The sequence below is a fragment of the Colias eurytheme genome, chromosome 12 (assembly GCF_061535395.1).
Source record: "Colias eurytheme isolate Ceu_HAF_F1 chromosome 12, ilColEury1 Martin Lab GWU primary, whole genome shotgun sequence".
NCBI classification, from domain to species: domain Eukaryota; kingdom Metazoa; phylum Arthropoda; class Insecta; order Lepidoptera; family Pieridae; genus Colias; species Colias eurytheme.
Genome location: NC_142991.1, coordinates 10,373,711 through 10,401,534, shown reverse-complemented (window position 1 = coordinate 10,401,534; position 27,824 = coordinate 10,373,711). Strand labels below are relative to the sequence as shown.

The 27,824-nt window shown below is 32.1% G+C and overlaps 1 protein-coding gene across 1 annotated transcript in view; it reads left to right on the top strand.

The window, feature by feature from the left end:
• Window positions 1-27,404, top strand: part of LOC149904241 (uncharacterized) — a 121,373-nt gene extending 93,969 nt beyond the window's left edge. Inside the window, exon 3 of the mRNA XM_090108124.1 lies at window positions 25,553-27,404. Coding sequence (XP_089964250.1) covers window positions 25,553-26,476 — 924 coding nt within the window. The 3' untranslated portion in view covers window positions 26,477-27,404. The remainder of the gene's footprint in view (window positions 1-25,552) is intronic.
• Window positions 27,405-27,824: the final 420 nt, after the last annotated feature.

Sequence of the window (27,824 nt, the reverse complement as noted above, 5' to 3'; positions counted from 1 at the left end):
AACCCGTGGTTCAAACAAACAAACTCTTCAGCTTTATAATATTAGTATAGATTTACCTTCCTTGCTTCAATATCCTATTTATTAAAAACCCTCAATTAAACAAAGCCAACTCAAATAGCCTTCACTTATCTTGTTAAACACCTTCATTATAATATAAATAATAATACATAGTTTAAAAAAACTAAAAAAACACGCTTTTTATAGAAAACCGAACTAAAAAATAGAAAATTTTATCAAATTAGTGTATTGTCATCGGTCCTCAATAAATCTACAAAGTTTGAACGAAATCTGGCCGTTTGAAGTGGGTCAAAATCGCGCCCAAAGAAGTCGGTTACAAACATACATAATACATAACATACAAACAGTGAAGCTAATATAAAGCGTGTAAAAATAGACAAAAAGCTGCGCGCGCATCGGATCGTGTCATGCGATCTGCGCGGTTTCATGCCTCGTCGCGTCTCGCTACCGTATAAACGCACGATGAATTTAAATGGCCTGATATTTAATTAATAACGTTTACACGGAGTTTGATTTTGTTAACGATGATGTTTGCAAATGTGTTAGGTTTTAGCACGTGTTTAACAATAAGAATAGGAACAGAATAGGTAGGTTGGTTTGGGATAACTTTTTCGGTGTTGTCTCTGAAATGTCAATAGTTTAGTAGGTTTGGTAAGTGAGTACTGAAAGACTATCTAAAGGCTATAGCCATCGCCATTTAATACATAAATAATGTCCTGTAAAAAGATCTAAAAAAAAAAGAGTTGCAAAATGCGAAAAATGTAAACTCAAAGCACTAAATGTTGTTTGCCAAATATGGCTTTTAGCAAATTGGCCTTTTTTTTGTAAGAAGAAGAGAAGAGTAATAAGCTCATTTATTCCATTTTTTATTAGTAAAATATAAATACAGTAGTATTATTAAGAATCAAGAAATTCCACACTATGATCTGAACTTAAATTAACATGCCGAGCGCTTCTCTATAGGTTATTGAAGGAAAGCATAGTTCCATTTATTACTTCATCTAGAGTAAAAGGTCTAACCTCTAGAAATAGGGTCAGAACAAGGTCTATCTGATCTCACATATCACGAACGTCCTCTTTCCTTCATTTTCATTATTCTACAAGACTGTATTGTAATTAAGGCGCATGGCTGTCTTGTTAAATGATTACGTATCGTGATGTTTTTGGTTCGTACCAAATACATATTTCACTACTAATGCATAACTATAAGATTAAATGCCTTAAAACTAAGGTCTAGGGTAATCATGTTGTTAGAACTTTGTAAATTCCATTGCCGGAAACATTATGATCTTTCTTCATTATCTATACTAATATTATAAAGCTGAAGAGTTTGTTTGTTTGAACGCGCTAATCTCAAGAACTACTGGTCCGATTTGAAAAATTCTTTCAGTGTTGGATAGCCCATTTATCGAGGAAGGCTATATTATATGTATCCTTACGCTAAGGTTAACAGGGGCGGAGCCGCGCGGGTGAAACCGCGGAGCGCATTTAGTTATAAATAAATATGAAATCAGTTACTATGTAGTTGTTACGGTATTAAAAGATTTTGCAGCACTGCCTACAGCATCGATACCTTATCATATACCGGTTTATTTTTATAAATCTCTTATCTCGTATATTCGTTAATAATTCATACATCTTGTAGGTAATAAAGAATTTATAAGTGTTTATTTTTATCTATGCACAAAGCATACCGAAAAACAGGTGCCAGCCAGTCAGTAGTCAAACGTCACATTAATTAATATCAACCGTTAAACATATACATATCACAAATTAGCATTACTGGGCTATTCAAACATAATGCGGGCGTACCACAAAATATAACGGGCTTAGAGTGGCTAGAGTTTACCCATCCAATTGTTTGTTTTACTAATGAGCGCTTAACCGACGGTAACGTGTGCGTTTCTTGTTAGAGCAGATATCTTGTTTCAATGTTTGTTGCCTATTTATTCGTGCCTTTAATGGTATAATAGCTTGTAACTGGAGTTAATGCTTTCACCGACAGTGGCTCAAAGGTGAGATGCGTTCAGGAATCATCTTTAGTTAGTGTTATGGTAATGTGTTTGTTTAAGTAAAGGTAAGGTATCTATTGAATGGATGATTTTTTTTATTACTTCAAACGTTGCCGCATATCTTATATATAAAAATGAATCGCAAAATGTGTTGGTAAGCGCATAACTCGAGAACGGCTGAACCGATTTCGATAATTATTTTTTTATTATATTCCTTGAAGTACGAGGATGGTTTTTATGTAGAGAAAACGTAAATATGTACCACGGGCGAAGCCGGGGCGGACCGCTAGTATATCATAAAATATAGCAAAATATTCAATTATGTCGGTATAATATGTACTGTATCGATCCATTTAGTGTAAATATTTTTAACTTGATATGGTGCATTCAATTGTCAAATAAATAAATATATGAATACTAGCTGTTCTCCGCGGTTATATCCGCAGTGCTCCTGTTGGTATTTGCGTGATGATATATAGCCTATAGCCTTCCTCGATAAATGGGCTATCTAACACCGAAAGAATTTTTCAAATTGGAACAGTAGTTCCCAAGTTTAGCGCGTTCAAACAAACAAACTCATCAGCTTTATAATATTAGTATAGATTTGTCGCAAATTCTTTAAGGGTAAATATTAATTCAGATATTCTGTCTTTTCATGAAAGTCTATCAAAAGCTTATTGAAAAAAAAATACGTATAGATATACATATTATTATAATAGTAGGTACTAAGTACATCGAAAGTACTCTATATTATTAATTAGAAGGCACCAGAGAACTGTTTCTTCTCCTATCAAGCAATTTTTAGTTGACCTTTCAATTACCTCTACTAAAAAACCGACCAATAAAAGTAACAAAAAATCTTACTCATCATGATCTTCAATTAACTAGCGTGAAATTTATTTTTAATTGTATTTCGAGAGGTGCAATTATTAATTTTATATTGCGGAAAATTAAAGCCAAATTAACATAGCATCGAACTTTTGAAGATATCGTTATGATATTATTTAGGAGAATATTATAATATTATCTAGTTAGTCTTTTGATAAAATTAATAGAATTGAGATATAAGAATAGAATGATAATTATTATTAGATGATTTTTCTTATGATTTATGAAACAAGGCTGAGTACATACACAAATAAGAAGGTAGTACAGAAATTTTGTTTTACAATATTTACTGATTACATGCATTTTCGTAGAGAAATAAATATTTCAGGACATTTTTCACACACGGGACGAAATCAAATGGCTGATAAACAAAATAATTAACACCCAGAAACAGAGCTAACATTAAATTTGCTTTGTCAATAATTGTCAATCACACAAATATTTGCCCTGGGTGGGAATCGAACACAGGACATCTGACTTGGAAGGCAATAGAGAAAATACACGTGTAGTGTGAAGTATCTAATGCTGTCATCTGTCTGCGTTTATCAATCAACCAATAAAACCAATTGTGATAAATAATTTTAATGGTATTCGATAATTAAGAATCTTCAATGTAAATACATGTTCTCACACTATTAATCTAATTATTACCCTGCTATAAATCACTACATAGTATAAAACAAAGTCGCTTTTTCTGTCCCTATGTCCCTATGTCCCTATGTCCCTATGTATGCTTAAATCTTTAAAACTACGCAACGGATTTTGATGCGGTTTTTTGTAATAGATAGAGTGATTCAAGAGGAAGGTTTTAGTATATAATTTATTAGATTTTAGACAAAGCGGGCGAAGCCGCGGCCGGAAAGCTAGTAGTAATAATAAAAATGGGTAATATATTCCCACAGTATAAATAAAATAGGTTTTAAGAATATTCGACCTAAATTTGACGAGATCGATCTCATAGTTCATCTCTAATATCACTAATGACTCAATCAAAATTTAAATTCTATTGGCGCTTACCGATTACCATTTTAATGAAAGGAAATTTTAATTCCCGCTATTGTAATTAGGTAAAAGTCGGCGAGATCAAACGTACAAATAAAAAAAGTATAATAAATCGCTAAAAATTTATTAACAATTAACAACTAATTGCATAAATTATGCGATAAAGAACGTTCGATTTGTTGTTAAAGTTTTTTATTTTTAATTTGAAATCAGATAATGTTGAATTAGATGTTGTAAATGTAAAAGTTTGGAATTTTTTAACGATGAATCTATTTTGGTTTTTGAGGTTTCGTGGTATGGGTAATGCAAAAATTTATAATGATCAATGACTCTAATCAAATCTTATCAATCGTAGAGCGATGAATTGGAAGGTCTTACAGGTATTTTTAAAAATAATAATAATATTATGAACCTTCACGTAATTCACATAGAAAGTGAAGTCCCATATCCCCTAGTGGGGTAAGGGGCAGATGTATATTCATATTTCATACATCTGTTTCACTGATCGATTTTCTTTAGGGACAAGTGGGTGATCAGCCTTCTGTGTCCTGCCAGACCGAGACATTTTTTTTTCTTCGTCTCCACCGGGAATCGAACCCAGGACCCCTCGGTTCTAAGCTCATAATAATATATAATAATAATTAACGTAATTTACACAGATAACAAAAAATGTAATTGTTATTTGTAATTCGTATACATTGTTACTAGGCAATTGGTTTAAATACAGTAATTGACAACGCAAAATCATCTATGAGATAAAATGCCGCTCATACTCAGACCATGACCTGTCCAAGGACATTAAATTAATCGTCTCTCGATTTATGATGTGTGATTGTTTATTCAAACAACCTTTAAGAAGCTTGTTTTATCCAACTTAAATCAATAATTAAAATTCATTAATTAAATATTAAAAATAATATTTATAGACGCGACCAGTCATTAATCATAAAACCAATTCAAAATTTCAACAGGAGGTAATAATTAGTATACTTAAATCAATTAAATCGTTCGTTACATATCCGTCGCTTTCCTTATCAAAAGGTACAGTTACTTGTAGAATAACGTAACTAACCGAAACGAGCGAAGCTTCCCACGACCTCAGCTACATTTTGCTGTGCTCTATCCAATCTACTTCCTCATGCACATAAAATACAACCTTATCCCCCATTAATACAATCCAAAACGTACCCAGCAAACGCATCCATTCAACAACTATTCACACATATACAAGTCGACACCTTCGATCTTTAATGTGTTACGTATTACGAATCGGAGATGTAAATGTATTTTCTATTCCAAAGGTATAGAGTTGCATTTGTATAAGCAGCGTTTACATGTGAGCGTTTATTGACCAATAGTATTGATATTGTAGATGGGAGGTCGCGGCATCGACAGGTGACGATGCTATCCATCTTGCTGGTGTGTGTGGAATGTCAGAGTTCCTTAGATTGGTAATACAATGGCGCGCGGGGAATTCTCTGTTTACATTAATGTGTGCGCTTAATTAAGATTTTAATAGTTTGGTAGAGGAAATACCAGACGCGTAAAGACCCGCGATTTGAGATTAATTGTGTTTAGGAATTCTACATGAGCGTAATGAAGTCATGTGCGAGTTTTTTGATGTGTTTCCGAATAGGTGAACGCTTGATTGCTTATGCCATCTTAATGTTAGTTTCGCGTATCGTTAATTACTTTGCATTGCACGAATGATCTTTATTTTGTAACTCAATTATGCAACTGAGTAAACATTTCAGCTACTGTAACATTGATTAATTATAATATTTATTAGCAACATTCGATTATTAAAGGTTTAAAAAATAGCAAAATAATTAATCTCAACGGTCACGTCTAGATTTTATCTTTTAAATTCATCATTTTTCATACTATTCTTATTTGCTAAATAGGTATTAAAATAAACATAATAACGTAATATTTAAAAGCTTTTTGTACATTTTAAAAAAAAAACGTACTATTACGGACATCCCATAATAGATCAATTTATAACAACACGATATTTCTCCCCATAAATAAATTCCAAAATCTAGCGCCATATAACCGCACCTTTACAGGTGACAGTGCGCACGAGTAGATCGTTCATTGCAGGTGACTGCGCCTGTGTGCGTGAGGTCACAGCGCGTCTGTGTGCAACATGGGCGGATATAGGACAACAACTTTTGACCATTTTCGAATAAATTAGTTTCATCTGCTTTCCCTTAAATGTAATAGCTAACATAGGCTTTAAATTCCAATAGTGTTCGTTTGTTAAGGTTGTTTATTGCAATTTGGTTGATACGCCTAATTGCTCTGTGATTTCGAATTAATTTAAATGGCCAAGTGCGAGTTGGATTTAGTTTTGGTATATATTATATTATCTATATTATATTTTTGCTCATTTAATATTTTCCTAAAATCTTTTAATTTATAAAATAAAATTGAACTCAGTAATTTAATGACGTCATCGATATTCTACTTATCGCTACATTATATTATTCTTATGATAGTAGATAAAGAAAAATACATTAAACTAAAAACATAGTGCCTAAACCCATTTGAACACCTGTTATCAAGCAGTAATCTTTAAAATTTATAAACACAAGAATCAATGTAAATTAAATGTTTATAGTGCAATAAAAGTAGTTTCCATCCAATTATGTGTAAAAAGTACAAGTGTACGGCCTAATCGTTAAGCTTAGTTTACACTTATTATACATAATTACCCGGTTATCAATTTGAATTACAATGCGTACTTAGCTTTACACACTGTGATGTTCGATACCTATTATTAGTACACCTTTATAGAGAATCTGTCTTTTCCTTTCTAATCAATACTAATTTGCATCGTATTTAGTGTTCAAATTTATTATTTATATAACTCAGTTTAAATTCTTTGTACATTTTTAATACAAGTTGTTATTAAATTAAGCTAAAAATCAGGAGAGAAGCTTTTTAATTAGGTATGTCACATATATTTCTCCATAAATCTTATTTGTTATCAAGAAAGCTTCTACACATTGTACTCCATAGACCATACACTACACACTAAATCTACCTATAAAATATAATATCTCTAACCTAAAATATCTCTACCATCGCGTCCGTGCAGTGCGTAACATCATATTATTACGAATAATTACTAGCAATTCGCAGTTACCAAAGCGCTGTCTCAAATCTTTATAACGAGCACTTGGACAAAATAATTACAATATACTATCATTAATAGTCTATAATTTAACTAGATAGAGAGATCAGCTGATCGACATGTGAATTTTGCTGGGAATGTGAAGTGAAATTGAAATGATATATTCATTAAACAGATTGCGTTATATAAATGTAATTATATGTTATTAAATTGAGAACTGTTTAGATGTTAAGGATCGTGCATGCATTATTATTAAATAACAGTTTCTGCTTGAGAGAATTTTTCACGAACAAAAATAGAGCTGACTTTTTGATTAGAGCTTTTAAAATTAAGCCGTTTGGCCCTTGTTTGGTGGGGTATAGGGCACATGAATTTCACATATTTATCGTTGATTTTTAGTATGGTCAAGATGAAAAGTCAACTTCATCGATTACTTTCTGTGTTCTATCAGAATCTGATATATTTGTCAAACGGGAATCCAATCCGATTTTCTCAGTTATTGTAATACATTTAGAGACCAAATTCATATTATCTGTTTGGTCCCCGTCAAGGGGGGACGCCCTTGTGCATGTCGCTACTAGGGTGAACCTTCAGTTCACCCCCGCGTCCGCGTTAAAATGTAGAAGCCCTTCTGGCTAACATTGAGAGACACCACACAAAACAAAAATATTATCTGCACATGTAACAACAATAAAAATAAATATTGAATATGCATTTACATCAATTTTGTATCATAAAAATTATCATAGAATATTTTATAAATAGTAAAGGTTAATCCAATTACAAAAAAATACACAAAAATGAGTGAACTTTTCGTCAAGTATATGATGGAAAAGGTCATTATAAATATTATATTATATTATATACGCATAAATAGAAGCGTATAAAATCATGATCCTATATTTTGTAATAATATCTATACTACCTACTCTAATAAACAAAATAGACATATTCGATTGAAAAGACTCGTCGAAGAAAGGTCGGTCTCTGCGTAAAATATCGGTAAACCTTTTCTACAGGTAACTATACTATAAAAGTGGTTAAATTCTAACATTTAAAATACAATGACCTCTACAATCAAATAACAGCAATAAACATAGCAAAATTGCGCAAAACTATACAGTGGTTTAATATTTTAATTGTATTTTTTTGATAAAAGAGAGAGTATTGCCAAGGGCGCCAACTGTTATTTCGGTAGCGGCTTCCTCACATATATCTTAGATCATTATCAACAGTATGATGTATTATTGAGTACAGTGACGAACTAGGCCCCGGGGCCTAATTTGGCTCCCGGATTTTTGTATAAAGCGATTGGTTTTAATTGATTTTTTTATTGTCTTGTTTTCTAGTAGTATACAGTTGCGGTAAAAGATTCATTTATATTGTAATTATTGGTTGATCGAATTGAAAATAAACGGTGTTCTTTTCCACAAGTATACTTTGGCAATATAGGAGACACATAATTTTTTTCGATTGTTAAGTCTGTAATAGAAAACTAGTTATAGTTTGTTGTTTTTGATTAAAAAAAATTGCAACTTCTAAAACTTTCAAATGATTTTTAATCAACACATACATCAACAAATATTATCTTTCTGTATTTGTATTGAATCTGTTGCTTCACATGTATAAATAACAGCCTGAAATTACCTATATATCTACTAATACTTCAAATCGTAATCCTACATACAAAATTCCAGAACCCGGTAGGTTACTTAGGAAATAATAATGGTATGACTCCCATTCAATCCGTCCCTGTACAAAACACATAGGTACATATTACTAGAACGAAAAGACATTGCACTCATTTCTATAACAATAATCGTTCTATTAATCATTTTTTCTTAATGATGGGTTATTAACGTTTTACTGTGAGAAAGAAAGTATCGATAAACGAGTCAATCAGATCATATCGAATGTTATTTTGGAGCTGTGAGATCTGAAATAATATATTTTGAATGTGTTTTGATTTATTCTATAGTTATATGAATGAATATTTTGGAATACCTACGGTAGTCCGTAGTATCAAAATTTATCATGTAGTTGTAATAAAAAATTTTTCTGTCGATTAGTGGGATGTTGGAAATATATGTACTGATTTTAGTGAGATTTTGCAGACTGAAACAGTAGTTTTTAATTGACACGTTGATGATCTAAAATAAATTTATTAGCCGTAGTGTATTTAATAATGTTTAATGTAGAGCTGTTAACGTTTAAAATAAAAATACGTAATTCAATATAATATATTATACTTAAACTATGCAATGAATAAACAAGGAACTACACTAAAGATGTTAATATTTCATAATTTATACCCATCACATCCGTATTTATATACAATATATAATAATGTTGATCTGTGACGGAATTCACATTACTGTGTGACTTTATTGATTTGAAATAATTATATTTACCTTTATATGCGTTGTCTGTGAGATAATAAAATAAGGAGACTACCTGTATAATATTATAAATACTACTGTGCCCCGCGGTTCTACCGTATTGCTCCGCTCCTGTTGGTCTTAGCGTGATGATATAATATTACAGCCTTCATCGATAAATGGGTTATCTAACATCGAAAGAAATTTTAAAATCGGACCTGAGATTAGCGTGTTCTGATATTGTAGATAATATTATAAAAAAAAAAATGTAAAAGTAAAATAAAAATGTAAAAGATTTCTCAAAAGCTAGTTCTTAGTAATTTAAAATAAATATACATTCTTTACAGATCACTTAAATAATTGGAGAAGATTTAAATAAAATTAACACTTTTATTGCAAATTCTAGCCATTATAAAAAAAAATCGTATTATCATAAAGAAAAAGTCACTTTCGGATCATCGACCTTAATCAGTTCTAATCATAGTTATTTTTTCTTGCCATTCAATCGGCAGCTCCTATAATGATGGGCAATTACTGATGCGATACGCTCGACTTTCAATAGACTAACTGACAGGAAGATATTGTAAATGACTTATATTTTATTCGGTAGAAACAATTATTCTGTTTTTCATGTGTGGATCAAGTTTTGGAATATAGCGTTGTTATTAATAAATTAATAAAATACATAATTTTAAATAAATACTTATATAAATAATTAATACCCAGACACAGAGCAAACTTCGATGTTCATCACACAAATATTTGCCCTGGGTGGGAATCGAACCCACGACCTCTGGCTTCGAAGGTAGTCGAGTTACTTTTGACCTAAGAGATTTTCAATTAAATGTTTGAAGATTTGTAAATTCATAGCAAACTTTTCAATCGAGTCTTAGTTATTCCTAAGAAAATTATACCTGACATGTTATTCAATAAATGGTGCATTTATCATTTTAAGATGAAAAAAATACGTATTATAGGTACCAGTTAACGTAGTAGAGCAGATAACACTATTTATCCAAAATGGTATAGCCATTACCTAGCACCTGAATGAACATACATACATAAACTCTCGACCGCTTAAAACTCATTGCCGGTTCTAAAAATTCTCACATTATTAGAGCATCGTCAAAAAAATATGTGATTGATTTTAGATTGAAATCTAATTGTAGTAACTTTGACAGCTAGTTATTATATCGTTAGGGAAATAATTTTTAATTTAGTTTAATTCCACGGCTCATTACAAATTGACATGGGCCTAAGGGTTTTTGTTTAGAAATTGCTACTGATGTAACAAAGAAACGTTTTTTGTAATAATTATAATACTGTAACATTTTTTTGTACTATAATAACACTGGAAGCTCCGTTAGCTATTGGTATAAAAAGCGTTATAGATATGTATCTCAGTGAGAAGAAAATTGATATAATTAATGTTTTAGCGAATATTTCTACTACTTTCTTCTTTATAATGTGGTTATATGGACAGTAGTAGCGGTGGCTTAGTGGTTAAATCCTAAAGACTTTGATAATAGAGTCTGGGGTTTTTGTTTTTATTGCAAACATATTATTACACGCTTTATATTAGCTTCACCTGTATGTTTGTAACCGACTTCTTTGAGCGCGATTTTGACCCACTTTAAACGGCCAGATTTCGTTCAAACTTTGTAGATTTATTTAGGACCGATGACAATACACTAATTTGATAAAATAAATAATAGTTACAAAAAAATAAAAAACACGCGTTTTATAGAAAACCGAACTAAAAGCGTGTTTTTTAGTTTTTTTAAACTATTATTATATTGTTCACATAACTAATTGTAATGGCATTCTACTGAATTCCTTAAATTTGAACAGCATAATGAATTATTTCAAACCCTCATAAAAGGCTGTTTTCATAAAATATACGACAATACACTATCGCACAATAAACTCTACATACATAATATTTTGTTTAACAATTAAAAAGATTACGGAACTAAATATATTTTATTTTATTTAACAAGCTGAACTTTAACATCATAACCCTACAAAAGATAAAACCAAGTGCACTTATCACAGATTTCTTTGAATCCAGATTTGAACCATAGTATAAAGAGAGAAGTAGACCAACTCTCGGCGTGTAGGAGTGCACGGTACCTCCTACCAGGGTTGTCACTTGTCACGTTGATATTTTAAATAATTGTATAAATAAATACAGACCGTTCACAGCAACGGCGCGGCCCTCACGAGAACGGTCCATGAGAAGGAACCGAGTGGCGTTGTGTGCGTGCGTCAAGCTTGCGTACGTACATGAACGGGGGGTGTGTACACTGTACATGCGCTCCGCGTACAAACGGTGCGATGTACCTTTGTTCGAAGATAACTTACTTATCTCTTTATACTATGTTTGAACTTCGTTAGTGCACCCATGCCTAATTAAAAATACTGAACCTGCTTATCTTAGAGCATCAGCCATTATGAAGTCAAAGGTTTGATTAGAGATCTCTTGATAACTCCACGTGCCGTTTGAATTGATGACTATCTGGAGGTAGTGTGGATTGAGATGTTAGACTTGCTTTCAATTAAGCATTGTATTTGTTGTATAGGTGTTGTTTTTGGTGTTACGTTTGTTAAAAGTAATAGATGAAATTGTAAATGGTCTAGAATATTATAAGGTTTTGATTGGTTTTTGCGAAAACACAGAAAAGTTAAAAAAAGAGAGAAGTGTTACATTACTGTAGTATCTATTAATCTTCACCACTTATTTATTTTGTACTAGTTACGCCTCGCGGTTTCATACGCGGATGTACTTGTGGGTGAAATCAAGTATTTTTTATATCTCATTGAATACTCACATTTCTTTCGCATGTATAACATAAGTTGTTTTTTTATCTGCTCTTAATTACCACGCTCTATCACAAATTTTATGGAAATAGATATTTGATATCAAATAACTTTTATGACCCTACATTTAAGCTGAATTTAACAAAATATGTACACATAGAACATTTGTTAAATTCAGCTCATGCTAAGGATATACCATAAGGATACTCAGTTCATCAATAATATAATTTTAAACACCATATTCCAAGTTTCACACGAAATTTATTATTTTTTCCGACATTCATCAATCTCAATTCGGGCCAACCGAGTCGGGGTTACCGTTGAAAGACACACTTGCTGTACGGACCACACGCTATGTTTTTTAATATATTATTTACTTATAATACAATTTATACGGATTATTTACGAATACCAATACATTTTAGCTAAGCTCTATTTTCTATACTGTGAACTGGAAAATCAATATTACAAACATTTTCGGTTCTTTGTAGACGATGTAGCTTAATTATTGCGTATTTTAGTGATAATTGACAACAATTGAAACCCGTTTTCCTTGGTCACGACATCACGCAAGAACGGGTGGACCGATTTCGATAATTCTTTTTTTATTATATTCCTTGAAGTACGAGGATGGTTCGACTTATGTAGAGAAAACGTAAATATGTACCACGGGCGAAGCTGGGTGTTTTATATTTTTACCTATGACCTTCTTTTATCTAAAATTGTAGCTTTTAAAACCATATCTCACATCTTTTTATTAAGCGGGATAGGAACCTTCAGTATTCTATCATCACTCTTAAAGCAATAATTTTAAGACATTATTAACAAAATATTCCTAAAAAAGTATTCCTAAATCCATACTAATATTATAAATGCGAAAGTAACTCTGTCTGTCTGTCTGTTACTCAATCACGCCTAAACTACTGAACCAATTGTCATGAAATTTGGTATGGAGATATTTTGATACCCGAGAAAGGACATAGGCTACTTTTTATCCCGGGAAAATGACGCAAGCCCGGAAATCCCACGGGAACGGGAACTATGCGGGTTTTTCTTTGACTGCGCGGGCGAAGCCGCGGGCGGAAAGCTAGTAATATATATTATATATCTCGTACACACAATCTAAGTTGCTGTTACAATTATGTACGTTTTCCTGCCCATAACTTAGTTTTATCTTACCCCAGGTGTGAGGTCAGCAAAGATTAGCATTTAAAGGTCTCATTTATTTAGAAGCACTATAGATAGTCTGTGGTAATGATTGTTGAACCTAGCATTCAATTAGAGGAAAAGTTTCTTCCTGTAATAGCTATGCTAGGATATATCTTTTTAGTTTTAGTTATTATTTTGTACTTACTACAGTGGATATGTCGAAGTTGGATTGTATAATCCGCCGTATTACAAACGGTCGGCATTTTATAATAGGTATGCCAAAAATTCGTCTTTTTCCAAAATTCTACAAAAACAGTCGCGAGCCGACGGAGCCCCACCTCGTGGGGATCCTATTTCTGTGTAGTTTTAAAAAAACACGAACCTAACCTAACCCACCCTCTTATCGAAACCAAAAATTTCCGATTACGAATTTTCGGCATATTACAAAATACCAACCGTTTGTGGCCAACCGGCGGATTAAACAATCCGACTGCGACAGATACCTACACTTCATTATTTTTAAAATATGGTCAAGCAGCCATTAATAAGATAGAAAATTTGAAAAACAAAATGATTAGTTATTAATAAAAAAAAAACTAGAACAGAGTATTTTCTAGTGTTTGATTTTATATGAGTATTATACATTAAGAAATTAAAGTTTTTACGAGATTTTAAACGCGATTTATTCATTATATTATTTCCCGACGTTTCGAACTAATCTAAAAATAAATACAATTGAAATAATATAATGAATGAATCGCGTTTAAAATCCGTTAAAATCTTTAATTTCTAAACTAGAACAGAATTTCATGGTCCTTAACAGAAAAAGTTCCTTTAATTCACAAACACTTAAATTTTTAAGCTATTGCATAGCTTCTATCGCGGGCCTTGAGCGCGGGGACCGAATCGAGAAATTCAGTAACGAAAACACCTCACGCTCCCCACTCCGACGGGCACGGCGGTGTGGCTTGAAGGCATAGCATGCAATAGCTTTACCGCGGCAGTCCCCGAGTGCCACACGTATTTTTTAACTAAAAATACATGTCAATGACCAAACACTTCCACACCTTCCATTACCACTTGATAAACTACAATAAATTTATCACCACACCTAGCTGACCAGTGACCACTAAATATAAGGTACAATACTGTACGATGACCCTAACAATAAAACGGACCACATACTTGAAAGAGTGTCAAGTGGTAAGCGATTGGTTGGTTTTGAAAATTAAAACGGCGTGACATAGTGTACTAGCTGCCCTTCGCGGTTTTACCCGCGTGGCTCCTAGCCTATAGCCTTCCTTGATAAATGGGCTATCTAACACAGAAATAATTTTTCAAATCGAATCAGTATTTTCTGAGATTAGCGCGTTCAAACAAACAGACATACTCTTTAGCTTTATTATATTAGTATAGATTTGCGAATGACAAAGGTACGAGTAGTACCTTTGAAAAAAAGATTAATAACATAATCCATATTAAGACTAATGTCAGTTAAGGTACAAATTTCAGTTAAACAGTTAAAAAGTCTACAGCCTTATTAATATTCGTATAAAAAGTACTTTCTTACATCAGTGAAAGTACGAAAGAGTCAGGGAAATATAACACCTTTAAATCAATTTCAAATTCGTTTTACAAACAAGTCTTCGTGTTAAAAATAATAACTAAGATGTTTTAAATATAAAATTCTATTGACAGTTAAATATTATGTTAACAAATTCATTTTTATAATTAGTTATAGATCAAGAGCCCACGACGGCCAGACTTTCCTTTCTTTCGGAAAGTTGAAAGTTTCTCTGTATATGTCTCCGATACAGATAAGAACGACCTTTTAATAGGTCCCCAAGTAACATATATAAAATTTAGCTTTTAAACTATAATGAAAGTTAGGTACAATTTTATACACCCTTACTACCTGTTTCCTGCCAAAGTAACCACAACCCAGACTTGATAATCGCTAGTCGTTCTTATCTGTATCGGAGACATATACAGAGAAACTTTCAACTTTCCGAAAGAAAGGAAAGTCTGGCCGTCGTGGGCTCTTATATTATTACGTTTAAAAGCATTTTACGATCTAGTATAGTATGATATCATCTCTGGTATCAATAAAATTTCCTTATTAAATGAAACGCTACATCTTATAACTTGATTCGCAACTCTACGCCACTCGTGCGCGGATAAAAGTAGATAAATATAAAAGCGAGAGGCTTGAAGGAGCTGAATTAATTAACAGAATTTGATGTTGGCTGCGAACGGGACATTTCACTGGCGTACGACAAATTCTTATGGCCGTGGATGGTGTTATGCGAGAGGGATTTTCATTTTTGTTATTTTTTTTTAGTTTTTTTATTGACGTTGTGTTTTATTTACACACCATGTTCATAATGTTCTCGCGGATAACATAAGAGATTATTAATCCACGTTGTGCTGTGTATCAATTCATGATTATTAATTCATGAAATTAAAATACTAAAGCAAGATAACTTCCTATTGATCTTTCGTCTCTAAAACGTCTTAAGAACAGTATCATGCAATTTTAAGGTCACGACCATGTTATTCCGGCTAGCGATAAAACTGAGTTTAATTAGTTATGATATTTTATAGGTACAGTTTTTATGTATGTTATAAATGTTTATGATTGTAGAAATACATATGTAGAGAATTGCTCAATTCTGCATTTCGATAAAACACAAATGTTAAAACATACAAGCAATAAATTATTCAAAACACTCATTTGACGACCCGATATTTTACGGGCGTTGTAAAAACAAAATATGTGGTCGAGTATTTTCCTCGTTCACCTGTTACATAAAACCGTTACGACACCCACGCGCCGCTTTATTGTCAAATTGTATGCTTGCGTCGCATCATTATGTTTACGACTATTTATACTGTTCGACATATTGTAAACCTCCAGTTTTCTGACGAAATGAAATCCCTTTATACTTCACGACTGACACGCGATAATCAATGGAGCGTAATAATTGTAAAATATCGTGACGTGTAATGCGTTGTAGAATTCCATTTATACTACACGTATGTCATACGATATTTGTATTGATGTGCAATAGAAGTTTATTATAAATTATGTGACGTGTGCAGTTATTAAAATTCCGATATATTTTTATTGCGTAGAGATTCGTTTTTAGTTATTTGATAGATTTAGTTTGAATGGATAAATTCTAAAGGGATTTTTAAGTAATAAGCTTTGAGCGCGGTTTGAGCTTTTTTGAGCATTTTTATATCTCGGTCGATTTATAGGTATTAACAGTAAGACTGCTCTCACAATGAAAACTACACGTGAAATTAGTTATAACAGGATGCAATAATAAATACATAAATTGTACGCATAAATGAATTCAGTTATTTTTCACAAAATTTATTAAATATTTTACAAGACGAAAATTAAATCACGTCATGTAGGTCACGCAAAAAACGATAAATTTACATTTCGGCGTGTGTAAATATTGCAATAAAATGTAAAAACGGTCAGTTTATGACACGTATTTATATTAACGACTCATTAATTATTTGATGTTAACATGATACCGTATAAACGGAATTGTAATTACAACAAGAACTAATTACAACATATTATTGTAATTTACAATTTAACATTTATTGTAATTTATGCGTGTTAACATGCATATATTTTATCGGTAGGTACTGTACATTTAATTTATTTAAAAAAAAATATTTCAAATACAAAATGCTTAATCATAGGTATGTATATAATATATATATTTTTATGCATCTCTTAAAATATATAATAATTATATTAAAGGTAGATATGTAACTAATTAGATATTTTGAGAAATTATTATGTGATATTTAATTTTATTATAACAATTTTGTGAGACTATATTCTAAAAATGTCTTTTATTTAAAAATAGAAACCACTATGGATATTTTTAAAACTAGCAAATATATGACAAAAAAAACATACAATCATCCTGAGTAACATCCTGAGAATTTCATTGACTCAGCGGATTTTCTATAGATTCTGATCTAGATCTCTCACGCAAAAAATACATAAATATAACGTTATGAGTTAAATTTCCAGGAAACGAATATGTTGAGGAAAACGTTTAGATTTGTGGTTTTTGTGAAATCATAGTGGGCTTTTGAATTGTATTAGCGAATCTACACTAATATTATAAAGAGGAAAACTTTGTTTGTTTGTTTGATTGTAATGAATAGGCTCATAAACTACTGGACCGATTTTGATGAAATTTGGCACAGATAATCTTTAGACCCTGAGAAAGAACATAGGCTACCTTTTATTGCGAAATATGTACCAAGGGCGAAGCCAGGACGGACCACTAGGGTAGTAATAAAGAGAGTGTAATGCCATGCTAGTAATTTGAAATATAGAAAGGTTTTAACAAAATATAAAAATATGCTGTATTTATAATACACTAGCTTTCCGCGCGTTTTGTCTGATACCTAATAAATTATATACCTACTAAACCTTCATCAAGAATCACTCTATCTATTTAAAAAACCGCATCAAAATATTTTGCGTAGCTTTAATGATTTAACTTTTAAGCATACATAGGAACGGACAGAAAGCGACAGTGACTTTGTCTTATACTATGTAGTGATGACATCATGAACGTATTTTTTTTAATTACAATTTGTCATAAACACACATACAATTTAGAATAAAATTCTAAATTCGAAGCTTATTATTACGTAGGTACTTAACTTTATGTAGGGCGAGTGAGGTCATGTACAAATAAAAATAAAATGCTACAAAATAAATGATACGAATAAAAATGTAAAACGCCCAATGGTTATTCGAAACCAAACGACTAAATGTCTTTATCTTGTATTAGAAATTTGAGACGATTTTCGAGAAGATTCTAATTCGATTAACTAGAACGTTCCACTATCAAATGATGAAATCAAAGCTTACATTGCTGCTTACATTAAGGCTTGACAAATGTGCGATACAGTTAATCGGTAATAATTAATCAATGTACTACATCTTAAGTTTACAAATTAAAAATGTTACTTTGATATGGAACAGACATTGATATTGATGTATGTTATTTCGTGATTTCAATATAGCCATCGAAATTATGAAATAAATATTCAATAGCTAAAACAGGTGCAAGTTCTTGTAGTTTTTTTATGATATACTAGCTGTGCCTCGCGGTTTTACCCGCATAGCTCCGATGCTGTTGGACTTAGCGTGATGAATGATGATAATATAGCCTACCTCGATAAATGGGCTATCTAACACTGAAAGAATGTTTCAAATAGTCAAAGTAGTTCCTGAGATTAGCAAACCAACAAACAAACTCTTCAGCTTTATGATATTAGTAAAGATTTTTAATTAATTTCTATGTAATTATTATTGTTTCAGTGACTTACTAAACGTGCCTACATTCCAAAAGAGCTTAAAGACAACCTCCGAATCTAAAGTCACAATTTTATGCATAACATCCATTACGCACTCATAAACATAATTCAAACATCCAACCTTATTTGCCCAGCAATGTATCATCTTAAAACACAAATGTTCGTGTAAAAATCGTTTATTTGCGTAAAGATACACCTGCTATTTGCATAGATCATCAGGTCACATGCGTAGGAGTCACAAAAAGTTTTCGTGACCGATTCGGAATAAATTACACACATTCTTGACTCACGAAATAAAATATTGCTTGTTATATCTATATATAGCATGTACATAGATAAAGCAATCTATAGTATCATGAATAAATTATGTCTGTCCGTTATTACGGTAGTTCAGGAAATCTTTGATATGATAATTTGATTTTTCTGATTCATACAAATATTTTAACACGCATATGGCAATTTTTTTTTAATTTTAAACTAGTATCCTGGTAGCATTATAAAAAAGACACTTTATTAATTTCGACGAATGTCGAGCTTTGGTAATAGAAATGAAACATATAATTTTTGTTCTGTCACTCCTTAGACATAAAACAAAGGTCTTAATTATGGGGACACTGCTACTTTAACTTTGTATCTAACAAATTAATTTTACTATCTTGATAAATTTCATTGTAATGATAATACTAGCTTTCCGCCCCCAGTTTCACCCGCATTTTCAAAGAAAAGCCCGCATAGTTCCCGTTCCCGTGAGATTTCCGGTACCTATCAAACCTATCCTATGTGTTAATCCAAGTTACCCTCTATATGTGTGCTAAATTTCAATGTAATCGGTCCAGTAGTATTTGCGTCAAAGATTAACAAACATACATACACATACAATCATCCTCACAAACTTTCGCATTTATTATATTAGTGGGATAGGATTTTGAGATGTTTTATCTAATAAAATAAAAAATTGGTTGTCCGTAAAGTCGGTTTACTGACGATAGTAGAACGTGACAACGTCCGATTGTGCTTCTTTGTCGCTCGTTCCGCGCTCTCGCTTGCACTTCAAGCCTTACATGGAACGCCACAGAGCGAGGTAACGCCGCATGAGTCATGTTTTTTCGTGAGTGCATCCGGCTCTATGGAATTATATATTATATAGATATCTGATATATATTATAGAGATATTATATAGTAATCTTTTTGACGTGACAACGTCTTAACGTTGTCACGTCAAAAAGATTACTATTCTACAGTCCTACTATACTACTACTAGGTATACTATACTACTATATACTTCTATATTATTACTCACCATTTCAAATTTCATTATTATGCTTACATTTTAAAAAATCATTCAGACATATCGTAACAATATAAACTTATTTGCTATCTACTTCACAAGCGTGAAGTTAACACTTGAAGATCGATTCTTGCGAATGATTACGTAAGCTGTGTACATGCAAAACAAACATGAATCGTATTAATTGGCTAATATTTTGAAAATGTATTCAGTTTTTATACTGTTATTGGTATGTATAATATGGGTAGATCGTGAATATCACGTAATAATTTGTAATGAAAACCGGTTCACTAGTTTTTGTATGAAAAGTAACAATACGAATGTTAATGTATCCTCCTCACAAACTGGCGCGTTTCAATATATTATTATTATTATCGGAAAACAAATTAGGATGATATTATGTGAATTCATAAATTGAAGAAAATTAGTTACTACATTCTAATGCCATTCATTCCACAACAACTATGCATTTTGAACGTGACCACGCTCGCTGTAAAGTGTTCGAAACGTCGGGAAAATACCTAATACTTAATAGGTATAAAGAATAAATCGCGTTTAAAATCCGTTAAAAAGTCTTTAATTTCAAAATGTATAATATACTCGCGTAAAATCAAACACTAGAAAATACTAACTATGCATTTCTTAAAAAGCCTTTTATCTCGTAAAACACTTTTTCTTCTTTTATAAAGAAGAACCATACGAAAGCAAATTAAAATATTAATAGGACAATAATAGTATTTTTCTACATTCTCATTTCCTATTTCAGTATTAAAAGAATTTTGAATAAATAGGTCAAATACTCCTAGAGAAACGCATTGACAAATCCAGTATGTACCTACTTTAGTTATTGCGGTTACAAAAACCGCATTACTATTATTTAGAGCTATATTTTAACTAGACCACATCCATTGTGTTGAACTTTTATTGGCAATTATTAAGTGGTCAAACTGACCTTATGTGAGAAATGGGTCACTGGAGTCACATAATATCAGTGACTTCATAATATTATGAATAGACCCTTTAGACAAAAAAATATTATTCGTTATTTAACTTAAAATTAATAATTTAATTTAACTAGAAAACAATTAAGATAATTATATAATAGGTTAATAGGTATGTATAATATTTTTATTTTTCGCTTATTTATTAAATTGCCTTCACAGCTCCTCAAAGAATAAATAAATGAATGAATAATAAATAAATAAATATTCAGGACAATTTTCACACACGGCACGATCTGATCCCATACTAAGCTTTCGCTTGTGTTGTGGAAACCAGATGGCTGATAAACATATATAATTTTTAAATAAATACTTATATAGATAATTAACGCCCAGACACAGAGCAAACATCTATGTTCATCACACAAATATTTGCCCCGGGTGGGAATCGAACCCACGACCTCTGGCTTGGAAGGCAGGGCCACTACCAACCAAGCCAACCGGTCAGTCAAATTATATTTTATACATATTCATATTTTCATACATATTTCAGGAACCACAACACTATCTTCTAGCTGATAATAAGCTCACAATGTATTATTGCAAGCAATGTGCCTAATTATCTTGTGAAGAGACACAAATTTTATATATAATTTATTTACATTTCACTGTATAAGAACTAAAGAATAATACAACAAAGAATTTCGCTTTCAATATCACCTATTACACATACACAAGTAATAAATTATCCAACATCTTTCTCTCTCTACGGTCCATAAATTAAAGCCCGTATTATTGTCTAGAACATTAATTATAGAATATTTATTCATAATATTTATACGCTTCTATAAATCTCAAACACTATGACCTGTAATCCCAATAAATGTAGCCATTGGAGAAAATCTCGTGAAATATAATAATAGAAACGTGTGGAGGTCATGGCACACCCATTTTATAAAAATGATTGATAATTCATATAAAATGTTAGTTATTTATCCAAAGACTGTCTATTTGATTTTTATCTACTTTTGATCAAAAGTTTTTATAAAAAGTTTTAGTTTTTACGTGAATACGTGAGGTGAAGGATATTTTATATTATTATGATCTATAAGATTTTCAACTCAGCGCTACCAACATATTCAGACGATTTTTAAATACTTTCTTCTTCTTCTTTTTACGTTATTATATAATTAACATTTATATTATTGGTTCAGTAATTTCGGAGTTTATTTGTAGGTACACAAACAATATATTGACACAGTCTTGAAAAATCATATTTACAAAAGTATACTTAATAATAATATGTAGGTATATCGCTAAAAACTCCTGTACTCAATTTGAAACTTTATTTATACCATGATAAGATCGAATATTACTTACAACCGTCCTCTAATAAATCTAAAACTGATGTTAACATGGCTTACTGGATCTAGATATTAGTGTAATGTTGTCTACAAAACTTGTTACCTTAATTTATTATCTACAGTATGTTCACTTGTTCAAAATGTATCCGTTAATATTGTGTGTTTGTCATTTTCTATTAAATTTATGTCCTATTCTAAGGTTTGAAATAACTAATTATTATTTTGCTGATCACTTAGGGGATTATCACTTAGGGGTATGAAACATAGATGTTGGCCGATTCTCAGACCTAACCGACATGCACTGAAAATTTCATGAGAATTGGTCCAGCAGTTTTGGAGGAGTATGGTAACTAACATTGTGACACGAAAATTTTATATTATACTAGCGGTCCGCCCCGGCTTTGCCCGTGGTACATATTTACGTTTTCTCTACATAAAAACCATCCTCGTACTTCAAGGAATATAATAAAAAAAGAATTATCGAAATCGGTTCAGCCGTTCTCAAGTTATGCGCTTACCAACACATTTTGCGATTCATTTTTATATATAAGAAGATTAGAAGATAAGACTTTTTTAATATCACAGATTTAAACCTGACAATGGCTATAATGCGGCAATTGCGTAGAAAAGCCTGTTTATCAGAATTACAACACGCTTTATCAATGCACTTATAGCATTAATAGACTATTAAATTGTCTCACGTTATTTATTCAAAATGCAAGTATGTATGTTGTATAAAACACATCTTTATATATAAAAATGAATCGCAAAATGTGTTGGTAAGCGCATAACTCGAGAACGGCTGAACCGATTTCGATAATTCTTTTTTTATTATATTCCTTGAAGTACGAGGATGGTTTTTATGTAGAGAAAACGTAAATATGTACCACGGGCGAAGCCGGGGCGGACCGCTAGTTAAAAATAAAATCGTCAGTCACCCTCAACTGTATCGTAAGATATGATCTAAGATATAGATTGTATTGACAGCTCTTTCAGTTCAACTTATTCAGACTATAAACATTAATGCAACTATCTAATATAATATTTAACTGCCTATAAATAAAGTTCAAAGTATCTTGCACAGAAATATTCTAAGGTTTCAAAGGAGAGTTTCAAATCAAATAATTTTAAACCCTAACAGGCAATTATTAAGGTTGTTATTGGTATACAATTATGCGGGTATTGACTACGAATATAATGAGACATTGATAGGTTTACATTATTCATATTTCGTGCGAAATAAATCAAAGATGATATAATTTTCTGAAAATGGCTCTAGGAAATGAGTTAAGTCGAGTACATTAGGACGGATTTAAATATTTATTTGCTACTTGAATTGATTTTATTTAAAACATTTAAATCATCGATTGGAATACATATTTATGGAGTCAGATCGTGAGTCACCGTTAGTTTTAACTTTGAAGGGATTGATAGAACAGTTTGAATATAACAGGTATTATGTATCGAACCTGTTGAAAAAGAAAATAATTAGATATCAATATTATTGAACGTTAATGATGAATTTGCAATTTCAATTGAAAACGTACTTAATAATAAGATTATTTTAGATGATCGAAGATTTTTCGTGACTATCACAGTCAATTACTTGTCATTATTTGAAAAACATAAATGGATATTAATATTTCTATTACTACACCCTGTACAATATAATATTTTAATTATAACAATGCCGCATTTACCCATCCATACATTTAAAAAACGCAGGCAGTTAGTAGCAAATTACTACCAAAACTCTAAACTTGAATTTACTATTCATACACAATTCATACATCCACAACGGTACAATTCAAAATTCGCCAAGCCTACGAATCGCGGCCAATTAATCTAACGATATGTCCGACAATAAAAGTATCCTAGCACTATTATAGCTCAGATCCGAGGCACGTACTTACTCAATTAGTGTGCTATCTACAATACAAGATCCTCATAAAGAACGAGGAGTTATCGGAAATTTCTCATCTTGTGAGTCAGCGCGCCTTCGGACATACGTGAGCCTTTTGATACAGTAGGTTTGGTTTGGCTTTTATGGCTAGCCTATATTGCTTACCACATCCTTGTTACAGTGGTTGACGCGTGAGCGTAGAACCGAGGGGTCGAAGAAAAAAAATGTCTCCATCGGGCAGGACACAGAAGGCTTCTAGTCGCTAAAGAAAATCGATCAGTGAAATAGGTCTATGGATAATGCATCTGCCCCTTACCCCACTTGGGGATACGGGACTTCACTTTATATTGCTACTTTTTTCATGTTGATAATGATATTTCAAAATTAATTGCCTTTTTCCATGACTGGGATGTGAAAACGATGTAGATAGGTGTGTTAATTGTAATGATAGACACTTTAATAGAGATGACTTCTATTTAATATGAATATTAAATCGTTGAGTCAGCGTGCTTTTTGATTTTTAATACTCATTCATATTTTTTATAAAATATAAATTTGCAGAAATTATGTTTAAGATTAGGCATTTATATCGTTTCTATCTAATATATTTTACTATTCTTGTTCTTATTATATTCATTAGTTGCATACCAAGCACGTCGCTTATACTTTACGAAGTAAGTGTGTATTTTTAATTTCCAAAACACATTTATCCTTAATTAATAAAAACCAATTTATTTTTACTTAATTACAATGAAATCCAATCGCTGGAAAAATCCCCAAATCTCATATGAAATCTGTTCCTCAATCTAAAATTATGTGACAGATACTTATTTACTGAAAGCGGACCAAAACGCGGGTGAAACTGTAACATAATCGCATATTTTATGTTTCGCACGAATTTAATTGAGTACGAAAGCACCGAGGTTGGTCCCAGCAGGCTACTTCCAAATCCAAAATACAAGAAACACCCATTATTTATGTACGCTACGGGACATGCGTACATCTGCAATATTAACTGCGATATACGTCCCTCACTCGACCCAGATTCCGGTCCACCTCTTTATGATGACTTTTTGAAAAATGTAGTTTTTAATTCCGAGCAGCGACGGCTCGAATCGAACGACTCCAGCTTTAACTGTACGCCGTATAAATTACTATTTCTTATGCCCGCCGCGGAAGTCATGTCAATATTTTACACCAAATTAATGCAGGCGGCGTCGGTGTTTTTGCGAAAATCGAATTCTTTAATTTCCATGTATTAAATCGAGTCTCTCTTGTTGCAGTCGTTCTTCGGGCGGACGTACAACAACCTGTCCTCGATATCCGAATGCAAGAACAATGGCGAATGTGTCATCAATAAGAAAAACAGGACGGCGTGCAAAGCGTGCCGGTTACGAAAGTGCCTCCTTGTCGGCATGTCGAAATCGGGATCGCGCTACGGGAGGAGGTCCAACTGGTTCAAAATTCACTGCCTCTTACAAGAACAGCAACAGCAGCACATACAGCAAATGCAAACGAATAAATCGCCGCCCACCTTCAACGCGTCTATAAATCCATCGTTCCTGCCAACAAATCTCTTGCCCGCGGCGGCTTTGGCGGAGTATTACAAAAATTCCGAGAAAACTTTCACTGACGATGTGACGCGGCAGAGCGTGTCGCCGTCCGACTCAGGAGCGTCATCCGCTGACCCCGAAGATGACAACAGTTCAAGAAGTACGAGCGGCTTAAGTATATTCCGACCCGCGTCCTCCCCGAGCAGCGATAAAGATGTCCGCTTACACGCCATACGTAATCAAAATAAAGATGTGAGAAGAAAAAAGGTTCTAGCACCTTCTCCGTTCAGCCTTACCCAGCCTTTGTCTGCGACGCCTAATTTCCCTCCGCGTAGTGTGCCATTTTTACCTTCACCCATACCGCAGTTACGGCCAATACCATCTGGTATGCAGGCCTGGCAGAATCGTAATGGAGGAGACCTATTACTACATTCACCAGCCGTTGCTGGAATAGCCGTAGAACAAGATCAGCCTATAGATCTCTCTATCAAATCAACTGCAGTACTATTTAGAAGTCCGAAGAATGAAGAGGTTAGTGACTCGGAGCCAGAACTGAGTATTGACTTAAGTTCCGACACAAAAGAAATGATGAAAAACCCACTCGATCTAAGTCTTGTATCGAAACGGGCTGAAGAAGTGCCAATGACGGGCTAATTAACGAATGAATCGTCTGCCATTATTTGAATCTCGTTTATTTATATGTAAATACGCTATTTCCTAGTTAGTTAAAGGTGTTGTAAAAATTTAAATTTTAATAAATACTTTGCCATACAGTATTTAATAAATCCGAACATTCCTTCCTTGTAGAGTAACTACTTATTTTTTCTACGCATATATTGTTTTATATTAAATGTAGTTAGGTAATTTAAGTGAAAAGACAATACGGAAGAGTGATAATTGAATGCCATGTTTTAATGTACTATTTTTGGATAAATGTTCAGTTGATGTGTTCAAATCAGAGAATAATATTATAATAAGGAAAAATTGTTGCTTGTATACAAACAAGAAATATAAAAATAAGATAAGTGAAGTTTATAAAACAAATGTGACATAATTATGTATAGAGTAATAAATAATTAATTTCATTCAATATTGAGAATGCCAGTTTGTGAATACATTGTGGATACGTTCTTTATTTATGAATTTCTTATCATAGCAAATTTTGTAAGACATTTCAAAATGGCATCGCTTCCTAAATAATATAATATATTTGTAGTATAATAATTGTGCCAGTAACATCTATGCCAGTGTATATTTACCAGTTTAGTTTATGGGATTTAGGGCCAGTTTTAAAGCTCAAAATTAAGTGTACAAATTGATGTGGGATTATTGTATATTACGAAATCGTTGGGAATAAAATAAGTATTTATTTTAGTTTTTAGGCCAGTTATTTGAGTCATATTAGTTAAGAAATAATTAGCATAATTCTTATTTTGTAATTTATATTAGTTCATTTGTGTTTTGATTTGTGTTAAATGTTTCGTTGTTTGTTTTTTCGTTTGTTGGAGATTTTATACTTTGATACATTCCTTGTATTGTTCAAGCCGATAACTCGTAGTTGAATGCTCATTATAAATCAGCAGAGAAATACCGTTTTTTATTTATACCCTAACTCTTTAAGAACATAATATTATGATAAGTAAATTGATAGTAATTTGAAGTAAATTTATAGAGTCATATCCTTAATATGGGATGATATTTGTGTGATTAACTAATTTTTTTTTTGAGACTGAATGATCTGGATCAAACATAAACACATCTGATATTTTATATGAAAAGAGTGGAACCTTTGAACAATTAATCTATAATATAAAAATGAATCGCAAAATGTGTTGGTAAGCGCATAACTCGAGAACGGCTGAACCGATTTCAATAATTCTTTTTTTATTATATTCCTTGAAGTACGAGGATGGTTCTTATGTAGAGAAAACGTAAATATGTACCACGGGCGAAGCCGGGGCGGACCGCTAGTCTTATATATAAAAATGAATCGCAAAATGTG